The sequence below is a fragment of the Eleutherodactylus coqui genome, chromosome 11, assembly GCF_035609145.1.
Source record: "Eleutherodactylus coqui strain aEleCoq1 chromosome 11, aEleCoq1.hap1, whole genome shotgun sequence".
In the NCBI taxonomy this organism is placed as follows: domain Eukaryota; kingdom Metazoa; phylum Chordata; class Amphibia; order Anura; family Eleutherodactylidae; genus Eleutherodactylus; species Eleutherodactylus coqui.
Genome location: NC_089847.1, coordinates 129271323 through 129296795, shown reverse-complemented (window position 1 = coordinate 129296795; position 25473 = coordinate 129271323). Strand labels below are relative to the sequence as shown.

Genomic DNA, 25473 nt, shown 5'->3' with positions numbered 1-25473 from the left:
CAAATTTCCTAGTGGTTCCTTCTAATTTGCTGCCAGCTGTCAAGGGATGTGGTATCAATGCTCACTGAAGTCTACCAGAGCAGAGGGCAGGAGAAGGAAAGACTCAGAAAAGAGGGGACTCCAGCGGGCAAAAGAGCGCAAAACTTGTATCACTGAGCAGCAGAAAAACATCTCCTGGTCAGATGGATCCAGATTTCTGTTGCTGATGGGGTCAGAATTTGGCACAAGCAGCATGAATCGCTGACCCCTTCCTGTCAGCTGGTCAGAATATATCAGCACCTCCATCTAATCTGCAGGAACTACAAGAAGCTTCCTGTCCGCAGGGGCCGATATTCACACAGTAAGAATAGTGCATCACACAGGACGTAAACCAGACATGTTCTTAATCCCAATTCCTCCTTTATTTCCCTTTACCGAAATCATTATACCATACGTATCATAAAATTAAACTATATAAATTATGTAAAGGGGATAAAGACCCCAAGCATTTCCGCACGCGATCTAAACTGACAGCAAGCTGCATGAACTGATCCGATACAAGACAGAATTACCAACAAGAAGATCAATAACTAAAAACATACTGGGGGGGGGTGCACATTGCAGTCGGGTCTCTTGCTACCATGGCGATATGCAGCCATGTCATACGTACACCGGAGGCAGCCATTTTGAGGGCTGAATAATTCCTTAAAGGGGTTGTCGCACTGTTTTGCTTCAGGAATAAGACAGCTCCATACATTGCACAGTGGCTAGAGTTGGTACTGCAGGCATTGAATAAGAATCAGTCTGCAGTACCAACTCTGGCCACTGTGCAATGTACGAAGAGGTCTGCTTCCTGCAGTAAAATAACTAGGAGTGGGACAACCCCTTTAAAGTGAAGTCAATTGTTTCAATATGTGCTGACGTATCCATGTAAATGACAAATCTGTGAAAATGAGTAATTAACATGATTTTCCCTCTAATGACAATTATCCCCCATCTACCAAATAAGTGATAAAATGTGATTGCTGTGAGTTAGACTGTTGGTACCCCCAGGGATCACAAGAGTGGTGGTCCCCGAGCACCCCAAGCTTGTGGGATCCCAACTCCATTACTTCTATAACTAATCATGGGGAGGCGGAGGGAGACAATGAACTAGATCTGGTGGGCTCAGAGTAGTCGGGTTACTCTCATCTGTTATAAACTAAGCCACAACACTGACAGATCCATTGCACGAGGGCCCCACTGACTTATAATGGGGGCCATTGGGGTCTATCCAGGTGTCCATCGTTTTGCCCAGAGGAATAGCGTTGTGTGCTGCGCTATTTTTTCCGCCAGCCTTTAATGCAGATGTGCAGTGAATTCACGGATCGCCTGCGGGGGTAAGCTACATTTCTGTCCTTGTTGGACATCCCCTTGAAGAACTGTAAGAATTATAACATAACCCAAAAAATGGCTGCCCCCCCCCCCCCCCCCTGAAATGCAAGCGACTGGGCGGGGTCTGATGAATATGTCCATCACGAATACATCCTCGCGCCAAACCTCTTCATTGCCAAGCGTTTTGCACACAAGATAAACTCCCCTGAAAACCAAAAAAGTTTTTATAAAAGAGAAAAACGTTCGGATGCCGAGTCTCTGAGGATCGCAAGATAACCAACGTTGTGGTTGTAATAAGACTTGCACATAAATTAGAAAAAAATAAGGAGCGTCCGCAGCCGGGACATCGCGCCCAGGATTCAAGCCGATGAGGCACTGCAGAGCGGCGGCGGCTTGTCACGTACTCGCCGGCGCCACCTCTTCCTCCATAGTGGTAAATGACAGACTAGAGAAAATGCAAACGGGACGTCACAGCGTAAATACAGGCCGCGGACAGAAGGCGAGAAGCCGGGCCGAGCTGCAAGAGCAGAACAAAAAATGCAAAAAAACAAAAAAACAAGATCCTGGTAGGCCGACTCCACGACTCCTATGGCTGCAGGGTAGAGATGGCGCCGCTCAAGTGTAGCGTGTGCACTGAGTGGGAGGGACTGGCCGGTCCAGGACTCGCCTCCGCTCTTCATACTCATCTGTGTCCGTGGAGTCGTCGTCGTGTAGAAAACAATCATTGCAGCTCTCTTCCTGCACAGGAGAAACACAGCAACAAGATGTCAGGTGCTGCCCCCACCAGGAGGGGAGGAGAATAGGTTGGGCTTGCAAGGGGATGGGCTAGGGACCCCATTTACAACACCCCTAACCAGACATACAAAAATGGGGTGACTCGTGAGCATGTAAATGCTAGAAATAGGGACTCTGCTTTCACCCAAATTATTATTAACCCTTTCTCTCCATGGCCATTTTTGTTGGCTTTTTTTTTTCAGTTCTGCTTTTTAAATGAGCCTATTTTTTCATCCATGTAGCGGTCGGAGGGCTTGTTTTTGTGCGGGACAAGTTGTATTTTTTTTTTAAGGAGTGTGTTTAGAGCCTGAGCTTGTTCTGTACACTACTCTGCGACATGTCATGTACATCACATATCGTGAAGGGGTTAACCGTAGAGGCCCTTAGTTAAAAAGGAAACTGCTAAAAGGTGAACTTCGGATAAGGACTTATCGAGTTCCTAATTTTACTAAAACTTTTAGAAGGGTTTATCAGGGTTAGAAAAACGTGACTGCTTTCTTCCAAACACAGCGCCACCCTTGTCTGTGGGGTTGTGTGCGGTATTGCAGCTCAGTTTCATTGAAATGAACAAGAACTGAGCTGCAATACCAGACACAACCCCACGGACATGGGTGGCGCTGTGTTTGGAAGAAAGTATATGTTTTTCTAACCCTGATAACCCCTTTAAGGAACTTGCAAAAGTGAGCTGAACGCTGGGAATTGCGTTCCTGCTACAGAAGGAAGAGAGCAACGAACAGGAGCCAAAGCGCTTCTTACCGTGGTAACGTGAGACAATCGAAACGTGGGACAGTTCATGTAAAAACGCGGGATGGTGACATTGAAGACCTCGTTCTTGTTCTCCACCCGGTGGAATGTGTAAGTCCCCTCCATGTATCCTGAAGTTGTTGAGAAGGTGGTGCAGCTTGTGTACTCGTAGACTCGGCCGGCCCTCAGCTGAGGGTAATCTCCTTAAAAGAGGAAAATGAAGACCTGAAGTGGACTCCCTGCACCCATCAAGATGACAATCCGTCACACCTTAAGAGGTTGTCTAGCAGCACTCATTTCCTTCTGGTTGGCCCAGCTGTAAGATAATACATGGAGCTTTACTCACCTGAGCTCAGGTCCCCTCCGGCCTCTGCATACTTCCGAGTAGTGTCGTCACATGTGGTCTTGGCTCATGACTGCTGCAGCCAATCATTGACCGCAATGTTGATCCCACTGAGCCAGCGATTGGCTGTAAATGTCACGAACTTAGAGAGAATCTAAACACCCTACCCAGAAGTATGCAGAGTCCAGAAAGGACCAAGGCAGCCGGGGACTGGAGCTCAGCGGAGTGTAGCTCCATGTATCACTTTACAGCCTGCAGTGGAAAAATAAGTGCCGCCGGACCGTCCCGCAGAAGAGCAATTACACTTTTACAACCAATTTTTTTTAAATTGCTCCCATGCATCCAACATGGAAAATCAGCAGCAAATCAGCAGTGGCCAATTCTGCACCTATAAACTGTTGACAAAAGTATTGGCCCCCCCAGCAGTCTGCTACGGTCAGGTGATGTGTCACCAGGTGTAGAGCTGACAACGGGGTCTGGTGGGGAGATGTCACCAACTAATCAGTACAGACATCGCAGCTTCGGGACCCTCCAGAGACCACTGTTGGCCATGTTATTGGGAGATGGAAGCCATCCGGTGTGTGTGGTGCTACCATGTTCAGGGAGACCTCGTAAACTGACAATGCGGACAACGAAGCCTTGTAGGAGCTGTGAAGACACCACACACATAGTCTGCCTTCGCTATGGGGGTCTCATAGGACATTGGAACATCCATTATTACCAGAACCATCTGTAGGGAATGGCATGTTAAGGGTTACCATTGACGAGCGGCTGCCAACATCACAGAGGGCTCCTCAGATTAGCAAATTATTCCTTAGCCATAGGATAGGGGATAGCTACTAGTCTTTGTACAATCCCTTTAGATTCTGCATCACAGGACTAAGACTACAAACCCCGCATAGTTGGATCTTGCAGTTAGACTCCCATCCATCTCCTACCTCCTGCTAATGTACATTAGGTAAGAAGGTGGGAGGTAATGGCAGAGACCATTAGGAGCTGATATAAGGGGTCGAACCGCTGTATACGGCGCAGCGCCATCATCTCATACTCTGGAGGGTTTTGCATCACGCTGTTGTGCTCTGCAGTGGAGTTTGCATGCAAATGGATCAACGGAGACTCTCACAGAACAGCCTGAAGGTATGAGAACTGCCAAATATGAGCTGATGGTGGAGAACATGGAGGGGGGCGCTGTGTGCACCTTCTATCCAGCAGCCATTGGGGTCTCAGTCACTGAAACATGTTAGGTGGGAATATAGCCATGGCTTTGCTCCAATCTCGCAGGGCAAAATGCTTTAAATTTCAGTGTTTGCGCTTCTTTTCAGCAAACGTTTGCAACTTAATTCTAATTTACGCTGATCTCATCACTTTAAAAAGAAGGGGGCGTGGTTTATCGGAAGGGACCTCCAATCATCTGACAGAATTACTATGATCTACATGTCAGAAACCAGTGTAAGTTAGAGCAGAGAGCTACACAGGCGTGATGAGACTTATAGGCTATGCAATGCTCCTCTGGGAAAGAAGGTATGCAAACGAGAGCTGGTATAATGCCACTGCAGCGCCACCTATTGGAAGGCAACGTCTCTATAAATCAATATCCAACCTTCAAAAAGGCCTTCCAGTAGGTGGCGCTGCAGAAGCATTGCACCATCTCCCACCTGCCGCTGACCGCTATGTTCTGTGAATCTTACACGTGTGCCCATAGTACAGCTGGTGACTCACCCACCACTCCGGGGCCCACCACCTCCTCCACATTTCCCTTTGCATTGGTGATCCTCCAGCAGCGGCTATCCAGCTGGCACGCTTTCTCTGGCAAAGCATTTTTGGCCATCTCCATCCTAGGAAATAAAAGGAACATCATAAAGGTTAAAAACCAACCCCCAAAGTGCGTCATTTTCTACTTGCTGAAGCTGGTGATCTCTGCCCCCCGCCTCCTCAAAGATGGCGAAATTGTGTCCCCCCCCCATTTCATTCCACCTAGAAAATGTTTAAGAGTTTTTCAGTACACTTCATACCATGTTTCCCTGATAATAAGACATACCCCGATTTTCTGAGGGGGATCTTCAAATATAAGTCCTCCCCAAAAAATAAGCCCTAGCTACACTACATGCAAATAAATTATTATTATTATCATCTAGCGTTTGTGTTCCTCGCGCTGGGCTGCGAGGATGTTAAAGGCTTCCGTGTCCTCCGATGCACCGATAGCAGTTTTTTTTCCCCCGGTAACAGGGCTTGAATACCCCGCTTCCAGCAAGCTAATGCTCTGATTGGTTAATCCAGCGCCGCGTCAGCCAATGAGAGCCAGCGCTTGATTAACCAATCAGAGCATTAGATTGCTGGAGGCGGGGTATTCAAGCCTCGATGCAAGGAAGAACTGCTCTGCCAGCGTGCAGTAGGACATGGAAGCCTGCAGCAGTGCCGGAGCCCAGTGCGAGGGACCCAAACGCTGTCTGCTAGGTGAGTATTATTAAACACTTTATTATTAAATAAGATACTGTGCCTCTTTTAAGGCAAAAATGAATATAAGACAGTGTCTTATTTTCGGGGGCACATGGTAATACCATTGAAAAATAAAACTTGTCCCGCAAAAAACAACAAGCCCTCAAACAGCGATGTCTATGGATACGTAGGCCAACTTCACATGGGCTGAGTGCGATATGGGTCCGTGAATGACGGTCCCATATCGCACTCCCACCATGCGAGTTCCCTGACCTGGTGTCGCATTGCGTGCACATGGTGCGATACTGCCGCTGGACCCATTGGTAATAATGGACTCTGCGATGCGGGAGCATGCAGAAAGATAGAACATGCCGCAATTTGCTTACTGCATCACATCGCAGTGCCAGGCAGGAGAAAAAAAAAATCCTTTGCTCCTCCAGTAGGGGGTGCTACAGACACATTAATGCATCCTGTCAAGGTTGACAGAAATCACAGAGGACTGAATGAGAGAACTATGCAGTTTCTAAAACTAAAACACAGCACCCCCATAGCGGTATACAGCCACACCCTTCCATATGTACTCACTTGATTCTATAGGTGAAGAAGAAATGTGGAGGGTGGATGGAGCTGAGCTCAGGCAGGAAGGAGGTGGAGACCGATATGGTGATCTCGTCAGTAGTGGCCACGCAGTCACGGTCGTGCTCATACCTGGTAGAGAGAAGCGGCATTGGAGAAGACTGAGCATATAGATTCTACGAACGCCAATTACTACATCATAAACACATGAGGAAACTTGTCAGGAAGCAAATCCTAACACTGCCAGCATCCGAAGTAAAATAGTAATGGGGCTGTCTACTTGTAAACTATTGATGGCCTAAAAAATCAGCAGGGGCCCACTACTTGGGACCCCCATTGATCATCTGATTGCTGGGTTGGTGCACTCCCACATTGAGCCGATTTGTGTAAGAAGCAGACAGCTCCGTTCTCACTTCAGTGGTCAGGCTAGGTATTACAGGCAAAGTTCTCATTCACTTCAATAGGAAGTTGGCTCTGATCACGGCAGTTACTAGTGGCTGTCAGAAACAGCCGATAGCCGCAGGTTATAGAGCAGACGCCGCTCCCAAGCCCGCGCGATACACACTTCAGCATGTTTATAGTCGTTTAGCGGTTTTGAAGTGGTTAAACAAAATGGGAAAGCCCTTGTTAAGGGAGACATACATAGGCACATAAATGCTCATACTCTGACAAACTCTACAGTAATGAGGTGTTCAGTCCACGCTACCTGAAAATCTGGTCCCTGATGATGGGATAGTCACCTGAGACAACGTGGTTCACATATGTCGTAAACCACTCGGAGAACGAGGTACCTGAGATGGGAAACAGAAGAAGGTAGAGGTGAGGGTCCGTAGGGGGAGAACATGAGATATCAGATCACCTAATCTATGACCCGCTGTAGTAGTGTGATGGCGCCAAGGTGATCGCAGCGATCAACTGCTCTTTACTGGATCCTTCGTTTAGTATCACACTGCCGCAGGGCCAACCCGGTGTGAAGACGCTGCATACAAATCCACCGTGGTGCCTTCTGTTGCAGGGGTTTTCTCGGGCTTAAAGGGGTTGTCTCACGGCAGGTTTTACCTTGTTCTGCAGACATCCCAGCCACGACTCGGTTCCCAAGTGAATGGTAGTGGCTGGCTGCGCACCAAACGGTACCATTCACTTTGGAATGGATGCCCTGCCCAAAGGGTAAATCATCAATATCAGATCAGTGGGGGTCTGACTCCTGGTATCCCTCAGGTAAGCTCTGCCACCTCTTCAGTGTATTCCAAGCACCGTGCCATACAGTGCGCAGCAGCGGTGCCTGGTATTGTAGCTCAATCGCATTCACTTGAATGGCTCCAAGCGGTAGAAAGGCCATGTGATTAAAGGGGTTGTCTTGGCTCGGTTCGTCATCACAAGTAGATGCACGGACGTCCACTGCTTGGGACCCCTATTTATCATCTGATCGTCCGTCCGGCTGTCCAGTGCAGCAGGCCGGAAGTTATGATTGGATAGGACAGGAGGTGCGGGATAGTTATGGGACATTCTGTCCTGGGCAGGAAGTGCAACAACTCATCTCTCCCATTGATTTCAATGGGAGTGAATCCGGCACCTGCACTTCCTCCTCTGTCCACTGATAACAATGTCCGGCCCGCAGGCAGGCGATCAGCTGATGGACGGAGGTCCTGAGTGGCGAACCCCGTCCATCAACTACTGACGACCTATTCAGAGGACCGGTCATAAGTCAAAATGGGCCCAGATGACCTCTTCAAACAGCTAATGGGTGAGAGTTGCCAAGAGTGGGACCCCACTGATCTGGTATTGATGATCTACTTGAAATATAGGTCATTAATAATTAAAGGAGACCTCCAAGACTTTATCTTTTGATGACTTATCCTCAGGTTAGGTCATCAATATAGTTGATCAGCTGTGATCCGCCACTTGGAATTCCCGCACCTACTGTCACTGCTGGAGGCAGATAGCGCTGTTCATATTGCAAAAGTGCGGGTTGGTACTATAAGCACAGTTCCCATTGAACTCATAGGAGCTTCGCCTGCAGTACCAAACCAGGCCACTGTAACGTTGACAGCACTATCTTCTTCCAGCGCTGTCCAGACTGACAGCAAGACAGAGGTTCAGCCAAATGGCAGGAATCCCGAGCAGCGGACTACCACTGATCAACTGTTAATGACCAGTCCGGAGGACATCATTAATAGAAGTAACTTATTTTCTGGTGTAGAAGACGACCTTTTAACCCTGAAAAATCTGCTCTGCAGTCGGGGGTCTTATATGCTGGGTATACAGTTGTCCGAAAAAAAAAAAAAATACTCACCTCCGGCGGCGCTGCTGCAGGCTCTCTCCCCCGTGCACGCCGGCAGAGCATTGCTTTCTGCAAGCGGGGCTTGAATGCCCGCCTCCAGAAAGCTAATGCTCTGATTGGCTAACTTAGTCTGGCGTTAGCTAATCACAGCCATTCATGACGTCATTGAATTCAAGCCCCGCTTGCAGAAAGCAATGCTCTGCCAGCGTGCACGGGGGAGCAAGAGCCTGCAGCAGCGCCGCCGGAGGGGAGTATTCAATTTTTTTTTTTTTCACAGTGTATTTCCGGCATATAAGACAAAAAGTCGGGGGGTGTCTTATACGCTGGAAAATACGGTAGTTCTAGACACCCCCCTTAAGTCACCTACTAATAACTATATCAGAACAGAAAAACGTGTTCAGCAGTGCAAAGGCCAGACATTAATGGGTGAGCTGAGGTCGATATCCACACTTTGAGAAACCAAAGGCCCCTGTCCGGCCTTCGTCTGAACTAACACCAGCCACAGATCCTACCTGTGATAAACATGTCCATAGCTGCAGGGTTGTGCGTCGTCTGGTCCTAAAACACACATCAAAGCTCTGATAAGTATTTTCATAACACGAGTCCTAAGAAAGAGCAGTGTCCTAAAATGTTTAACAAGAACCTCCCACTCCCGTCTTAAAGACTCTCCTCGAGCTGCACCAGTGCTCTGGAATGCGCTACCCTAGACAGTCAGATTAATTTCTAACATGGACAGCTGCCAAACATCTTAAAAGTGCATCTTTTATTTAGTTAGGACCTTAAAAAATTTCAAAAGATTGAATCCTTTCCATTTATCGCCATTATTTTTCATAACCCAATCCCTTCATCCCACTGCATCGCCCACACCCCATACACCCCAAAAATGTACATGCGCAGATAGCGGCTCAAACAGCTTTCTGTATACTACCCTATTCATATGCAAGATGGCCGACCATCGTACAGAACAAGCACTGATACCCCCTCGTGTCCCCCCTATTTCCCCACAGATTGTAAGCTCTTGTGTCCGCCTCTATTTCCTCACAGATTGTTTTTGGCGGGACGGTTTGTATTTTTCACAGGTACTATTTAAATGTACCATATAATGTACAAAAAAGATGTTAAAAACTTGTAAGGGGAGCGCAAAGGAAAAAAAAAGCGTTTTCACCATCTTTTTGGAAGAGGAGTGGGGAGGTATTTTTTTTTCTACGGCATACACATTGCAGAAAAATGACACAACTTGTTTCTGGGGGTCTGATGAGGATTTCGGTTTTTTTTGTTGCACTACTTTTACAAGACAAAATATTTTTTTAAATATATATATATATATATATATTATATATTTTCTGCCTCATTTCCTGACTGCCATAACTTTTTTTAAGGTTTCCGTTGACGAGGTTCTGTGCGGTCTTGTTTTTTTTGCAGGATGTCTTGTACTTTCTATTCGTACCATTTTGGGCTACGAATTTTTGATCACTTTTTATTACATTTTTTTCTTGGCGATACGAGTGAACACAAGCCTTTTTTTTTTTTTAAAAAGGCGCAATTCTGCCACTGTGTATTTTTTCTTTTGGGTGACGCTCGCTGTGCGGGATGAATAATGCATTATTCTGATTGATCAGACTTTGGGCTCATGCCCACTGTCGTTTTTTCATTGCGTATTACGTGTGTGATGCACAGCTGCGTAATACGTGAACAATGAAGTCAAGGAAAGTAAATGGACTTTCATTGATCCGTACACACGCGCTTGTAGATACGCACAAGAGACAGATCGCAGCACGCTCTATTTCTCTGAGCACCGCGTATCGGCAGCGATTCATACACAACCCCGCTATGAAACAGAGTGGGAAAAAAAAAAAAAAAGAAAAGGAAGGACAGGGTCCCAGTGCGCATGCCCGTGTGCGTGAAATACACAGGCATGCACCATACACTGCTTCTGCCGGCAGACTAGCTATCTACAAACACTGGTAAACTACTGCGTGTTTTTGTCTTTTTTATATATATATATATATATATATATATATATATATTTTTTTTTTTTACTTTTAACATCCTTTATGTTTTTCACAGTAGTAAAAAAAAAACAATTTTTATTCAGTTACTTTTACTTTCTTCTTTTAGTCCCCATAGGGGACCTGAACTTCTAATTGTTTGATCGCCTATACCATATACTGCAATACTTCACAGTATTACTGTATATAGCATGTCTGCCATTCTATGAGGCCAGATCACAGGGTTGTGTCAAAAGGCATAAATACATGGCCCCCAGCTGCCATGATAGCCGAGCTTCACCTTGCTATCTCATTGCGGGTTCAGGACCCTGGAATTCCAATCGGGGCATTTAAATGTTGCTGTCAGAATTGACAGCAGCATTTCCACGTAACACAGCTGCAATCTCCATGAACGCTCATCACGGGTATTAGCGGTCATACACAGCCGGTGCATGCCGTGTATTGAGCGAGCTTGGCTCTGGCTCGCTTCATACATGTACGCCCTCTTGCATGAAGGGACTAAAGATCTTTCTTGCCAGTAAAAGAGGCAGTTGTGTTGACCATCTGTCCTTAAAGGGGTTGTTTGCAACTTTTACTATTGATTACCTATCCTCAGAATAGGTCATCAATAATGGATTGGTGGAAGTCCACGGCTTCAGATCCCTGCCGATTGGCTGATTTCCAATACAGCGGTCAACATTGAGGCAACCTAGGTTGGTACTGCAGGCGCAGCCTCAGTAGGAGTTGTACCTGCACTACCAGCCCTGGCCGCTGCAATATGGACCGAGATATTGCCTTCCAGCTCTGTACAGACTAACAGCCAATCAACTATTGATGACCTAGTCTGACAATAGATCATCAATATATGTCACACACAGCCTCTTTAACCCCTTAATGCCACAGGACGCAAGTTTATGTCCTGGCTGGGTGGTATTTAATGCAACAGGCTGTAAACTTATGTCTTGTGAAAAACAAGCCTCTCCGATTTTTTTTTTTTTTTACTTCTAAACCACATATTTGGCATCATATCTGTAATGACCCGTACAGTAAATGTAACACCCTATTTATCCTGTGTGGCAAAATCTGTAGTAAAGAAGAAAAATACAAAACCTAAAAAGGAGCCAAAATGCTCATTTTGTTTATTTCGCTTCCTAGAAAAGCACAATAAAAGATCTTATGTACCGTATATACCGGCGTATAAGACGACTTTTGAACCCCGAAAAATCTGCTCTGCAGTCGGGGGTCGTCTTATGCGCCGGTAATACAAAAAAAAAAAAGTGTAAAAAAAAATAATTTATTACTCACCTCCCACGGCGTTCTGTCGCGCTCCGGCAGGATGTCGCTCGCTCCGGCAGGCTGTCGCTCGCTCCTCGTCCGCGGCGCAGCATAGCTTTCTGAATGCGGGGCTTGAAATCCCCGCTTCCAGAAAGCTAATACACACGCCGGCAGCCATGACAGCATTGAATGGCTGTGATTGGCTAAAGCACACGTGGCTTCAGCCAATCACACTATTCAATGACATCATTGAATGGCTGTGATTGGCTGAAGGCGCACGTGTTAGCAATCACACCCATTCAATGATGTCATTGAATAGTGTGATTGGCTGAAGCCACGTGTGCTTTAGCCAATCACAGCCATTCAATGATGTCATGGCTGCCGGCGTGTGTATTAGCTTTCTGGAAGCGGGGATTTCAAGCCCCGCATTCAGAAAGCTATGCTGCGCCGGGGACGAGGAGCGAGCGACAGCCTGCCGGAGCGCGACAGAACGCCGTGGGAGGTGAGTAATGAATTTATTTTTTTTTCTCCACTGTATACCGGCGTATAAGGTGACAGTTGGGGGGTCGTCTTATACGCCCCGTCGCCTTATACGCCGGTATATACGGTACCCCAAATTTGCTACCATTAAAAACAACAGCTCTTTATGCAAAAAATAAGCCCAAAGAGCTCAAAAGGCAGAAAAATAAGAAAAGTTATTGGACTTTGAACATGACGATGCAAAAAAATAAATAAATAAAATTATACAAAAAAGCGTTATTGTGAAAAAGTGGAAAAAAGCTAAAAAAATAAAAGTAAAAAGAATATATAGATAGTTTTGGTATTGTTGTAATCATACCAACCCACAGAAAAAAAAATCATCCTGTCATTTATGTTGTACGATTAAAGCTGTTAAAGAAAAAAAAAAAAAAAAGCACAATGCTAGATTTGGTCTTTTTTTCTCCCTTCCCTAAAAAACATTAATAAAAGTTCTACAATACCAATAAAAACTACATTTCGCCACGCTAAAAACAAGCCCTCATAAAGCCGTGATGACGGAGAAATAAAGGTGATTTATCGTCACGTCCTTAGGCCATGTCACTACGAGGTTAAAGATCTTTCCCGCGAGCAGCAGAAGCCACCGTGCCCCGGTGAGCCGCCCATCGGCAATCACTATCCTAGTTGGAGGAGACCCGACCACTGCGTACCGGACACTGGTAGAATATCTCGTTGCGGCACCTCCCCTCGACGTCGGCCAGAGCCATGTACTGACTGAGCCCGGTGTGGATGCAGAAGGTGATTGGAAGGCACCGATTGAGGCCGGTCCTGCGCTGGAAGCCGCCAGCCGCTGTGTCTACATCCAGCAAGTCCTCGGAGCGGTAGTGGTTGGATAAAGCCATGCTACCCATCAAACTGTACAAACACAAGAGACGAAGGTTAGGCTGGTTTCACACGGGTGAGAAAATCGTGCGAGATTTGTGCGCTGTGAGACACACGAATATGAACCCCATTCTTTTGGAGTCATATACATGAGCGATGTTCTCCGGATGGCGTGTGACGGGCACAGAAGCGCGATGCCAGCCTCCCCTTTTAAAACAATGGGAAACACTCTGTGATCCTCCAATGCGGCTGAACGTTATATAGGAGCCTAAGGATGCATTTACACAGCCAAACGCAATATCCTGCTTGTAAACATGCGATTCTGCATGTGTGTTATGCGTTTAGCAAGAAAATCGCATTGCATTTGCTCAACATGTGAAATTCATACTCGTGGGGGAAGAAAAATAAAAAATTAAAAAAAAGATAAAATCACCCGTTTTGGTTTTTTAACATGAAAAATTAGTACGAGAGCGAGGCAACTTTTTTTTTTTCTCACTCATTGGAAATAATTGGCAAGATTTCTGCTGACTCACAGAAAAATATAACATGCTGCGATTCTTTGATATCACAGCGCCGCTGTGAGAGGGGAGGAAAGAACTAAAAACCGTTTATGCAAAGCACAAAACTCACCCGATTTTCTCACCCACATATATGCAGCCTAAGAGACATACAACAGACCATTGTAAACTACGCCAGCAGCCGATCTTACCCCGGTACCACCAGCTTCTGCCCGTTGTGAATACGCAAGGAACAGCGATAATCATCAGGGAGTTTGGCGCCTATTCTTTCTTCTATGGCGTTAAGATCCTCCTCCTGCACGCCGGCTGCACAAACCACAAGCACATAACATTATGCACATGCCCGTTTAAAGGGACAGCTCCTCCAATGAGAAAGCCACTCTATGCAGTGTTCCTCCTCTCCCCACAGCCGCATTCAGAATTCTGCAGTGTTATATCATGGTCCGTCTGTCAGAAGCATTCTCCTGAGAATGTAATGTGTACACCAGGCATTATACAGTAGACATCCCTAGCACATTACATGTCTGTCATAGTGCAGACTGATTACAAGCAGTAACCAGCAGAAGTATGAATGCAGCTCTGGAGGTAACTGTGATATATAGTACCTTTAAGAGAGCTGATCATCCTGGGGCAGTGTTCTCCTAGATAAGCCTTCAGAGCTTCCCAGGCCGCCTTCATCTTGGCATAGTGTTGTATATACCTCCCGAGATCTAAGTAATATTCTATAAACGTCGTTTTCCAGCTGCGGTTCTTCTGCGCCTTCTTGTCCCTGGAAGCAGAAATTCGACATATTATTTCTGTTACTAATTATACTAGATCTGATCTAAATATCCATTCAGCACTTTTTTTTTTACTCCACTCCCCCCATAAGGCATACAAGAGCTGACTGTGACCAACAGCTAGCCTCCTGCTGCAACAGAGGAAAACGGCAGGAACACCAATCCCTGCCATTAACCTCTTATATGCTGCAACCAATGCTGATTGCGGCCTGTGTGGACTGACTGTGGCCTGTATGGAGTAAACAGAGGAAGGAAGCTCCCTCTGTGACATCATCAGCCTTCATCATGAAATCAGAGAGGTCTGAAGGTCTGCCATGTAACCAGAAGCCTAAAAGTGGGCTCCGTCTTTGCTATAGCAAGTGGAATGAAATTACATAATACACTGCAGTATAGAAGTATTGCAGTGTATTATCTGAGCAATCACAGGATCACAGGTTTAAGTCTTCTAAATGGACGTAAAAGATGAAAAAAAAATTAATAGTAAAAGGAAAGTCACACAAAATAAAAAAGCCCTTTTTTGTGCACTTTTCCCTAAAAAATTCTTACCCCAAATGCTATAAAAAAACAAAACAAACAAAAAAAAGGGAGCAAAAATGCTTTGTTTATTTTACCTTCCACAAAAAAAGCAATAGAAGTGATCAAAAAAAGTCATATCTATCCAAAAACTGTACCAATAAAAACTAAAGCTTGTCACGCAAAAAAAACAAGCCCTCATACAGCCGAGTCAGAGGGAAAATAAAAGTTATGGTTTTTGAAAAGTGGAGATGAAAATCCCCCCAAAAAATGATTGCATCCTTAGATGCCAAATAAACGGTGTTCTTAAAGGGTTAAACCCACGGGCAGGCGCTGACATGTGACCTACATCAGGGTCGATAAGAGAACCTGGCCGTAAGTCAAGCAGGACAAAGTTTTTCAGACACGTCGGCCTCTTTGTGAACTAAACCGCAGAAAGCCTCTAATCCTGCACACTCGGGGGTTAACTTGCATTCATTGCGGGAGATGCATCAAGAGTCATGCAAAGGAAGTGTGGGGGCGTTGCCCATGCCAACCAATCAAATTCCAGTATTTTTCAGATGCCCTTTGGAGCGAAAACATTGCATCAAAACTAGAAAACTTGTCCGCGGTGTCCAAACTGCCCCGATCTTCTCAGCCCTTTAAGAGGCGCCTAACTTTGACCTCAGCAGTTTTTTTTCCCCGTTTCGGTCCCCCGTATTGTAAGCGCCATTTACTCCGTGTGGGCGGTAAAGGGGGTTTTCAAACATCATGAAGTTTTTTGCAAACAGCGGACACTAGTATGAAATAATAAAAGTGACAGTCACCTTACTACGGCCGCTTTCACGGGTGACAAAATTGTGCGATTTTGTGGCGATGCGACTGCGCTACAACACGCACGTTTGTGAAAGCCATGTTTTTCAATGGTTTCCTTCACATTAGCGATGTTTTCACTGTCACTATGTTACAAAAAAAAAATAAATCGCGGCGTGCTCTATCTTTCTGCGATGTACAATTTTTTATCTCCCATGTTTCCCCCCCTTTTTATCGCATCGCACGTACTTGCGATTTTCATGCGATACATTTTTAACATTAGAAACTCCTACTAACTTTCTCGCGATAAAAATGTTTTTTCTTTTTTTGCGTGAGAAAGTCACGGGGAGCAGCTACGCGATGCGCACGTTTGCACAAGAAAAAGCATTGCTGACGCTACAAAATCGTAGGAACAAAGCTGCGATATTGCGAACGACGATGCCTAAATCCGTGATGACATTTGAATGGTCCCCGCTGGTCCCTGTTTACTGGGTTTCAATAATCTTGTCTCCTCTAAATGTGGCAGCCGCAGCGGTGACTTGCACAATGGGGCCGCGTGCTGTCCAGGGATTAATACGGCGGGCGTATGGCGCTAAACACGATGCTGGAGGCCTTACAAACCACGTTATACTCCCCTTTCCGATGTCCTGGGTGCTCCATTCCTCCGCCACTCCAATCCTCTCCTGCTTCCCGGTTTTACTTACCTGTTCCCTGCCACCGCAATCCAGCGCTTCAGTCCCGCTGTGGTCCCAGCGTTTGTTGAGACAAATCGAATACCCAAAGTCAGGTGATGGCTGCAGCGTCACTGCTCATTCTCCTGGCGTTAGCACTCACATCATGAGTGTCATGATGCCAGGAACACCACACTGCAGTGGTCACCTGACTTCTGGTGACATCATGTGTTACAACAATCACCGGGACCACAGCGGGACTGCAGCGCTGGTAAAAAAAAACAGGTAAGTTTAAGCATGGGAGGCACTAAAGGGGGCGTGTTCTCCAGTAGCCGGACAACCCCTTTAAAACCGCCCAAGTATTTGGCTTTTTTTTTATCCACCCTAGACAACTCCTTTGAATCTCATATGACCAGGCTCTTAAAGCCTCCCTGTGACGACTTACTCCGACACCAGCCAATACTTCCGGCACGGCCATTTCCAGAGGGGGTCGTGGTTGCAGAGCTGGTTAAATCTTCTGTTAACAAAACTGCAGCTGCAAGAAGAGAAAGAAAGAAATTAATTAATTATACTAATGGGGAGTATTGTCCATTTTTGTCTCCTTTGGGCAGCAGAAAATAACCCCATACAGCGTTATAAGGAGCCGATTGGGCAAGAGCGTTCCAAAAGGGGAAAGTGCCAGAACCCTTTCATGACCAAGGGTCCAGGTCACATGCTGAAGTTCTGTCTTTTTTTTTTCTTTCTTTCTTATAATTATATATATATATATGTCTGTTTTGCTCGTTTTGGCTTTACCCTATGAGGGCCTTCGCTACAGTATTACATTATACAGTACTTCAACAGGCAGCCTATTCCAGATGTGCGACAAGCGTATTCCTACTAGGCAAACGATGGAGGTATTTAAGCTGCGCATCCGTGCGATGGGCGTTGCGCTTTTGAACGCGTGTGCGTATTTTACTGTATTTTTTTTTGTGCACTGCGTATTAGCTAACGCAAAATAAAACACGCAGACGTGCTTCCATTGATTTCAAGTTTAATATGTGCTATTTTCATTTGCAATGTGCACGAAAATAGGGCGCGCGTTATCTGTTTTGCTCCGCCCAAATGCATGTGCAAAACAACATGTGACCGAATCCATTGAAATCAATGCTTTCTATTCACTGCGCAACGCAAGGCGTGCAAACTTTGCATTCGCAAAACACAACGACCGGGTGAATAAGCTCTTAAACTACTTGCGCACGGACGATATTTTCGTTCTGCCTGGGGGAAAATTAATAAATAATTGGACGGAGATAGGTACACGCACGGGGTCCCAATGCTGCCCGATCCGAGTTGCGCCCAAAAATATTAGGTTCAACTTAGAATTTGTCCCTGTGCGAGCAGTCAAAGGCGAAAGACACGTGGATGTATAAAAACCCATCCATGTTGTGTTCACAAAAACCCGTCTGCGTGTCCGTTTTGTTAACTTTACGTAATCTTTTTCGCAAACGCATTTCTTAACATTTTTTTCCTCTTGGCGTTCACAATAACCTGAATTTCATCAGCAAAATAGATCAGAATAGCGAAACAAACAATAAAAAAAAAACAAAACCCGCATGTTTTGTCGCTCTGACTACTAGGGGTCTGTGTGCTGCCCGAGTCTAGTCCGCTGTAAAGCGCGCTCGTGTGCCTTTGGCCTGCAATGAAGATGGCGGTGCAGGTAACATACAGGGCAGGCTTCGGCGTAAGGTAATTCGCAGTTAATTATAGTAAGAAACAAGGTTTAATATTTTCCGATAGACGAGGGGATCAGGAGGAGGGGGGGGGGGGGGGGGCGAAGTAGACGGCCTGCTTACTGCTCCCAGGATCTGTCCCTATGAGATAGTGATCCCTGCAGGCCAGCTCCGCGATAACGCCCTGTGTCACATGTTTATCTCCCTGCGTCACGCGCCGGCGGGGAACATCCTGGATGATACAAAACAGCAACATAGAAGTGCTGCAGCAAATAACGGTGACACCACTCCGATTCCCAAGCGCACAAAAAGTAGAGCATGCTGCGTTTTTTTCTGTGCGCAGAAGAAAAAGTGAGCGCCCCCTAATGACATCAAGGGATAGTATTCTCTGCGTATTGCGCGCAAAAGCATGTGCTAATACGTCCGTGTGAAGGAGCACAGAGGCTATACTTACACTAGCGAGCGCGATATTGGTCCGCCAAACTCAGAACATTATCTCACTCTTAAACCTGCAATTGCTTTGTTTCACAAGAAAAACCACATTGCGTCGCGGCACGAGATTTACATGAATGTGGGGAAAAAATTATATCGCATCGTACTTGCATGAAAAAAAAAAAATGCTTTTACGTGTAAGTGTTGTGAAATATTTTTGCCTCCCACAGAGAATAAGGGGCGATCCGGCTCCGGAAGGCCCCCGAAATCGGACACGCTGCGAATTCTCTATCTCGCAATATTGCTGCGAGAGAAAAATCATCCATCGCTACGCACAGAAATGGCGCGTAAATATAGCCTCAAGCCTAAAACAGACTAATGCGCTTTCATCCTGTTTTGTGGCCGTGAAAACACGTCCGTCAAACCTGACGATACGAAACCGTTGACTTCAATATGCTATGAAGCGGCGAGAGTATTTGTGCATGCACCCATCTGTCATCGCATTCTAGGATACAAAGGTCAAGCTCCATCAACTCTTTGGTCCTTGCCACTTCAGATTTACTCGCGGGTAGGTTGGCGTCAGTCCACCGTTTTCTCGGCGTTGGCTCACTCGCTGGTTTGGTTCCGCTGACTTTCTTCTCAGCTGCTGTCTCTTTCAGCGCCTGTCAGCTCTTCTCCGCAGTCTTAGACCGGACGCACACGACCGGATTTCATTTGCGGAATCCACAATCGTCGCCCCCGCAGACGATCTGTGGTACTGCACACACATTGAAAAAAAATAGAACATTCGCACGTGCGCTCAGATGAGCGGGTAGCAATTGCGATTTCCAAGAGTGGATTTAAAATCACAACATGTTCTATTTTTCTGCGGATTCCGCATGGACGGCTTCTATTGAAGTCAACGGAAGCCGTACAATCCGCGGTCCGTCCACAATTGGCATTGCAGATAGGCTGCGGGTACCCGTGTCATCACCTGGCGATGGCGTAGAAAAAAAAAAATTTAAAAAAAACCCCTGCACTGTGCATGACAGACGGCGAGCGTCCACGGTCATCCGCAATAAAGAAAAGAAAATATACGCAGGGTCGCCGGCCAAGGTCAGAGCCGGATTCCGCTGTGGGCTCCTGCATGCCCGGGCGAGAGCAGCCTTACGCGCAGCAGCGCTTAGTACTTGTTACCATCTCTCCGTGTCAGACTTCACCGCAGCTCGTTGGCTCTCGCAGCGGTCTCTCGGCTCCTGCTTGCTGGTTGTCTCCATCTCATGACCGTCTCCCACTTTCAGCAACTAACTACAGACTAATTCTATATGGACCCTCGTCAGTGTACCTACACAGCGGCCCCCTAACGCTCGTCTCTTCCCCTCTCCGCTCTGTACTCTCGGTCACAGAGCTATCCCTTTTCTCCAATCTCTACGCTCTCTTTCAGTAACACACATCCGATGTGCTCAGTATGTCTCACAGCAGCTCTTCATCTGCCTTAACTTGCAGGACTCCAACCACTTTGCCCTTGCTTCTCAGCATGAGAATAGTCACACTTGGGGTGCCGCTGCTCCTCTCTTCTGCATTAGGCCTCTGCCACTTTAATTATATGCATTTTTTCTGCTGCTTCACCCAGATTCTAATGGCACCGTCCTTTGGTGCTCCCCCTCCCTCTGATGTGTCACCCATGTCACATTAAGGGCAAGGCTTAGCCTCTCCTTACACTCTTGACATGGGGTCGATGCCCAGGGCCGATGGAAGACTAGCTGCGCCCATCAGAGCGAGCGACCGGTTGTCACATTAGCGGAGAGACGCACGCGCTTCTTCACCTCCTTAACACGCTTACACCATTCATCAGTAGAGTCAAAGTTGATGGAGAACAGTCGGAGTGCATCCAGAAGAAGGGCTGACAAAGAAGACAAATATGGCGGCACCCAGTGTCTACCTGTAGAGCGTTGTAATGGATCCAAAGACTACCGGTAACATAAATGGGTTGACTGCTTTGGTTTATATAGTCGCCATTTCTGTCTCATGCTTATTAAGACGCAGTTATGTTCGCCGTTCTTGGTTCGCCCATTAAAGTCTATAGGACCGCGCAAAAACAAACCCACACGAGTATTCATTAAGTTTTTGGCGCGTATTGCCAGGAGACCGTGGGGAAAAAAAAGTGATGCCAATAAGGCCTTCTTGTGCGTGAAAATACACATACGTATGAGAACGCAAATCCAAAAACAGTGAAAACGGTGCGTTCTTCACAGACCAAAATAGCATACGCCGTGCAAATGAAGCCCAATGCCCACGGACGGATTATCGCTGTGGAATTCGCAGTCAGACTACCGCCGCGAATACCGCAGCAATGTCCGGTCATAGACATGCCATGTTAAAGGATTCTCCCCTGCCCACGAGCAGGAAAAACAACCGCCATTTTCCGCTCGCGGGGGAGAATCGCAGCCTGTTCTAGTTTGTGCGTAAAAATCGCATGGACAGCTTCCACTGCAGTCAGTGGAAACCACCCGTCCCGCAATACTTCCGCCCAGCCCCGGCGCGTCATGCGCTGCACTGTGTATGCACGCCGGCCGCGATGCTTGTGGCGGATCCGGAGAGGCAAGTATAGGGTCTCTGTGATGCGCCAAGTCTGATTCCGCTTCGAGATTTCGCAGTCGGAATCTGACCCGGCCGTGGGCATGAGGCCTCAGAGGAACCTAAGGGTGTAATAACGAACGTGCCCTTCATCAAACCGGAAGCTGCCTTCACACGGCCGAAAAAAATCGTGCGAGATTTGTGTCGCAAGACACGCAAATATGAACACCATTCTTTTAAAGGGTTCATACACATTGCATTGCATGGCGGGGAACCAACGGCGGCACGTTCTATCTTTGTGCGTGCTCTTGTATGGCATCTCCCATTGTTTGCAATGGGGCCGGCGGCGGCATCGCACCACGTGCACGCCATGTGAGGTTTACCCATAATGGGTGAAACTCTGCGACCCTTCACCGCGGCCGTCAGCCATAGTGGAGGATACTACTTCCCTGATGTGATGCATGGCGGTTTTGAGATTAAACCGCCTCGCATAGGAGGGGAAATTGCATGTTGGCGAGCGTGGTATCGGGCCGGGAATCATGGCCTGATGTGGTGCTCGCCTGTGTGACAGTAGCCTCACAGTAAGACTGTCCTTGTTGCCCCTAGCAACCAGTCACAGCGCAGCTTTCAATTTACCTCAGAAGTGTAAGAAATGACTGGTTGCTAGGGGCGACAAGCCTTGTTGTTAGGCAGGTTCGATAGAGACACCCGTCGTCCGCAGCGAAAAACCCACAACTAATCGGTGATAAAACCCGCGCGACACACGTGGATTTGCCGTGGATGTTGAAGCGCATTTCACCTGATCGTTCGGAGAGGCGAAATCTGGGCTAAACATCCACAACATGGCGGATTTATGTGCATCGCTGGGCTATTTCTAGAGAAGATTTTTTCCACGGCACGCGGATGGGATTTCTTGACATCTTATCCGCTCGGCCGTCCTGTGAACTGCGGCGGATTTTCCACACGAAAATTTGTGACAGAAAATACGCATAATATGAACTTACCCCAATATTTACGGCGGTTTTGCGCCGCTGCAGATTCATCGCGTGTTTTACGCCCCTTCGGATGTTCGCATCTGAAAGTCAGTAGCAAATCTGCAGCGAAAAACCTGCAATAATAGGTGTGCAGATTTTGGCGCAATTGAACCCGCGTTGTAAACACACAGCATAAACTGGTGCGCTGCGGACGCCGTACACAGAAGGGATTTCTAAAATGTTTGTGCCGCTCACACTGCCATTTTCTCCAGCATTTTCGACCCATGGACTATTCCCTGAGGGTGCGCTCACATAACGGGCTGCGGCGCCAATTTTCCACTTGTGAATTCCATGTCAAGATCTGCGGTTTTCTGCCACAGTTTTTGGCATGAATCCGTATGTATCGTTTGCTCTGCCGGTCGGCAAAATCCGCACGCGGAATTCTGATAACGCCACTTATCGATGCAGGAACGTGATTTTCAGGGTCGGTACTCCACAGGTCGATCTGCGCCAGAAACGGCGGATTTTGATGCAGTTTTTGAGGCAGAATTTGCCATGGAACATTACCCTCAGGGCGCCTTCACGCTTGGGATAAAATCAGTGAAAATGTAGAGTTATGAAACAAAACGATTTTCAATATTTTCATTCCCATTTGCGATGTTTTGCCGCGTTGCGAGATTTGCGCAGCACGACCTATCATTTTTTTCTAGCCCATGTTTCCCTATGGAGCTTCTTTTTTATCGCAACGCACAAATTAGCGATTTTTGTGTTATGTGATGCACTTTTAACATTAAAACGCCTATTGACCTTTGCTTGAGACAATCACGGGCGGCAGCGACGCGATGTACGATTTTTCACAGGAAAAAGCATCGCTAACGTCAAAAATTGCACGAACTAAACTGTAATTTTGCAGCGATTTTCTTGCGGCGATATCACGATCACCCGTGTGAAGGAGCCCGCAGAGTATGTTCAAATGGCGTAATTCGTGGCGCATGTTCACGCTACAGAAATCACTTTAAAATAGATTTTCAATGTCAAAATTATGCCTGCGGATTCGTGTGAAAAACTGCACGCGAAATTTAGATGCAAAATGTGAACACCCCCTTACTGCACCCCAACTACCGTCTGAATACACCCCAATGGCGCGATCACACGCCTGGAAGACGGAAGCAGAGATCCGCGGCTACCGCAGATCGGCGCACGGATTTAGGCCCAGCAGTGGGCACCATCCGCGGATGGAATTTAAGCCGGGTTCCTGCATGGAGTTGCGTGAAGACATGACATCACTTCTTTATGCTGATCCGTGCAGAAACACGGCGAAATTCCATGCGCGGATTTACGGTACGTCGTTCTGCAGCGCGAAATCCACATCAAAAGCCGCACCAATTTGTCAAGATTTTCCCGCAGAATTTGGTACGGAATTCACATTTAGAAAAGGTGGAGCCGCACCAAAAATCCAGCGCCATATTGACGTGCTGCGGATTTAAGTTCCGCACGGCGCATCTATTCCCGCAGCACGAAAATGAGACTTTTGGTGCAGAGGGCCCGCAGGAAAAATCTGCGACAAATCTGCATTCACAAATTACAGATGTGGCGCACCTCCAGGGCCCGCTACGAGGTGGCTAGGACACAGTACTGTACAGTACACCCTGCAGCTGCTGAACAACCTCTTTTCTTAAAGTAACAGCACCACACGATAACCGGCACCGAGCGCAGGAGTCGGGAGAAATCCTTCACCAGCAATCTGCATCAGATGACAGTAAGAGATAAGCAGCGCCTGCACGCCGCTGCTCACCGGAATAGAAGATTTCTGCAAGATTATGCCGTTAAGAAAATGCGCCCAAAGAAAAACGCCAATAAGCAGCGCCATCACTGTGCGCCATTTTTAAACACGATCGGAAAAGCGATATGTCAAACATCCGCGACTGAATTTGCAACGGCTGCACCGAACGCAGCGTGCTTCCTCGTGAACGGCGCCAAAAGCCGCGTCTCACTCTTGGAGGTTCGCTCACATCTGCATCGCGGCGTTTTCTCAATATTTGCGCTTAGCAGTCCTCGCCATGAGACCCCATTATAAGTCAGCGGCGTCCATCGCGCAACATTTAGTTCCGTTACAGCTTCCATGATACGCAGATGAGATTTATGGGGAGATTGCGATCTATATACCGGCGACTGTCAGTGGGGATAATTGCACGACAGAGACAAGAAGTTCTGCAGCAGCTCGCGGTTAAGTCAGCGACATGGCAACATAAGCGCGAGTCACAACCGATCATCCGCAGCGTTCGCCACCGACCGTAGGATCGTTCATAAATAGCATCACGTCTAGGTGGGCTTTATGGACCCACATATGACCATGTAGATCATGGGGTGCAGGGGGCGGGGCAGCAGGGGGCGCACTCCTACCTCAGCAGGTCCCGGAAGTCCAGGTAGGAGAGAATCAGGAGCAGCGGATCGGACGGCAGATCCCCCAGACCCAGATCGGTGGTCCCCGCCATCTTGCAGGCGACCAGCTGAACAGGCGCGACTCCTCCCCTTCCCACGGCCGGCCGGACACGCCTATCACACGCTAAGACCACGCCCTCATCCGGAGGTTTCCTGTTATGGAAAATGATATAAAACTCCGCCTCTCCTGCTGATGGACAGTCAAAGCCACGCCCATTACTGAGATATGATATCAATAAACCACGCCTACTTTCGTGTGACCAAGCCCTCTATATTCCTAGTCCAGAAAGTGAGATGAAATCCCGCCCTTCTAACTCCAAATCCACGCCCCATCATCAACCCTGACCTGGAATGTAAGATTCAACTCCTCCTCTTTCAAGCGGATAGACACGCCCCATACCGCAGAGACACGCCTCTCACGTGAGAGATGGAACAGAAAAGGCGGGATAATGAGGGATGAGAGGCGGGGCCACGTGCGCCATTAGTCTCCAGCTACCAGGGAACTACAACTCCCATCAAAGCTTTACTGTTACACCTTCAGAGTTGTAGTTTAACCCCTTCATAACTTCCTTATTTTTGCGTCGCTGCCTGCAGTCTTCTTCTTTTTGCGGACGAGTTGTATTTCTCAGCAGTTCCATTTAACCCCTGAATGACGGAAAAATACGCCTTTTTACTGACCTCACTAATGGGCTTTAAACCGACGCAGTCATCTTTTTAAGGCGGTGGCTTGGCGGACTAGTGACAGCCAGGCGCCTGCTATAACCACCAAGGGTGGAGAAGCCTCAGATCCCTGCAGTTTAACCCTTTACATGCCACAATCAATAGCAACTGCAGCACGTAAGGATCTGGAGCTCTTTCCGTCACCTGTCGGCACCACGTCACGTGATCGCAAGGTACCAATGGGTTTCCATGGCAGTCCACAGCCTGACAAAGCCCTTCATGTCTGCTTTGATAG

General features: G+C 47.2%; 1 protein-coding gene across 2 annotated transcripts; it reads right to left on the bottom strand.

The window, feature by feature from the left end:
- Positions 1–377: 377 nt before the first annotated feature.
- On the bottom strand, positions 378–24620 carry FBXO3 (F-box protein 3). 2 transcript variants are annotated; one of them, XM_066583519.1, is made up of 11 exons: positions 24480–24620; positions 16848–16937; positions 14253–14416; positions 13839–13953; positions 12958–13162; positions 9020–9065; positions 6933–7017; positions 6236–6358; positions 4934–5049; positions 2884–3074; positions 378–2091 (listed from the first exon to the last, which is right to left on the bottom strand). In XM_066583519.1, exons 1-11 carry the CDS (start codon positions 24569–24571, stop codon positions 1969–1971), a joined length of 1350 nt encoding a protein of 449 aa, XP_066439616.1. In that variant the 5' UTR covers positions 24572–24620; the 3' UTR covers positions 378–1968. The 2 variants fall into 2 exon arrangements, with proteins under 2 accessions (XP_066439616.1, XP_066439618.1); XM_066583521.1 differs by having other exon boundaries at positions 2884–3071.
- Positions 24621–25473: the final 853 nt, after the last annotated feature.

Bases quoted from the DNA above. Each gene is read 5' to 3' on its own strand.
- FBXO3 (XM_066583519.1), bottom strand. From the start codon at position 24,571: ATGGCGGGGACCACCGATCTGGGTCTGGGGGATCTGCCGTCCGATCCG. The intron at 14,417-16,847 runs GTAAGTCGTCAC...TTCTGCTTCCAG, and splicing joins AAGTATTGGCTGGTGTCGGA to GGACAAGAAGGCGCAGAAGA. The intron at 6,359-6,932 runs GTAGCGTGGACT...TCTCTCTACCAG, and splicing joins ATCAGGGACCAGATTTTCAG to GTATGAGCACGACCGTGACT.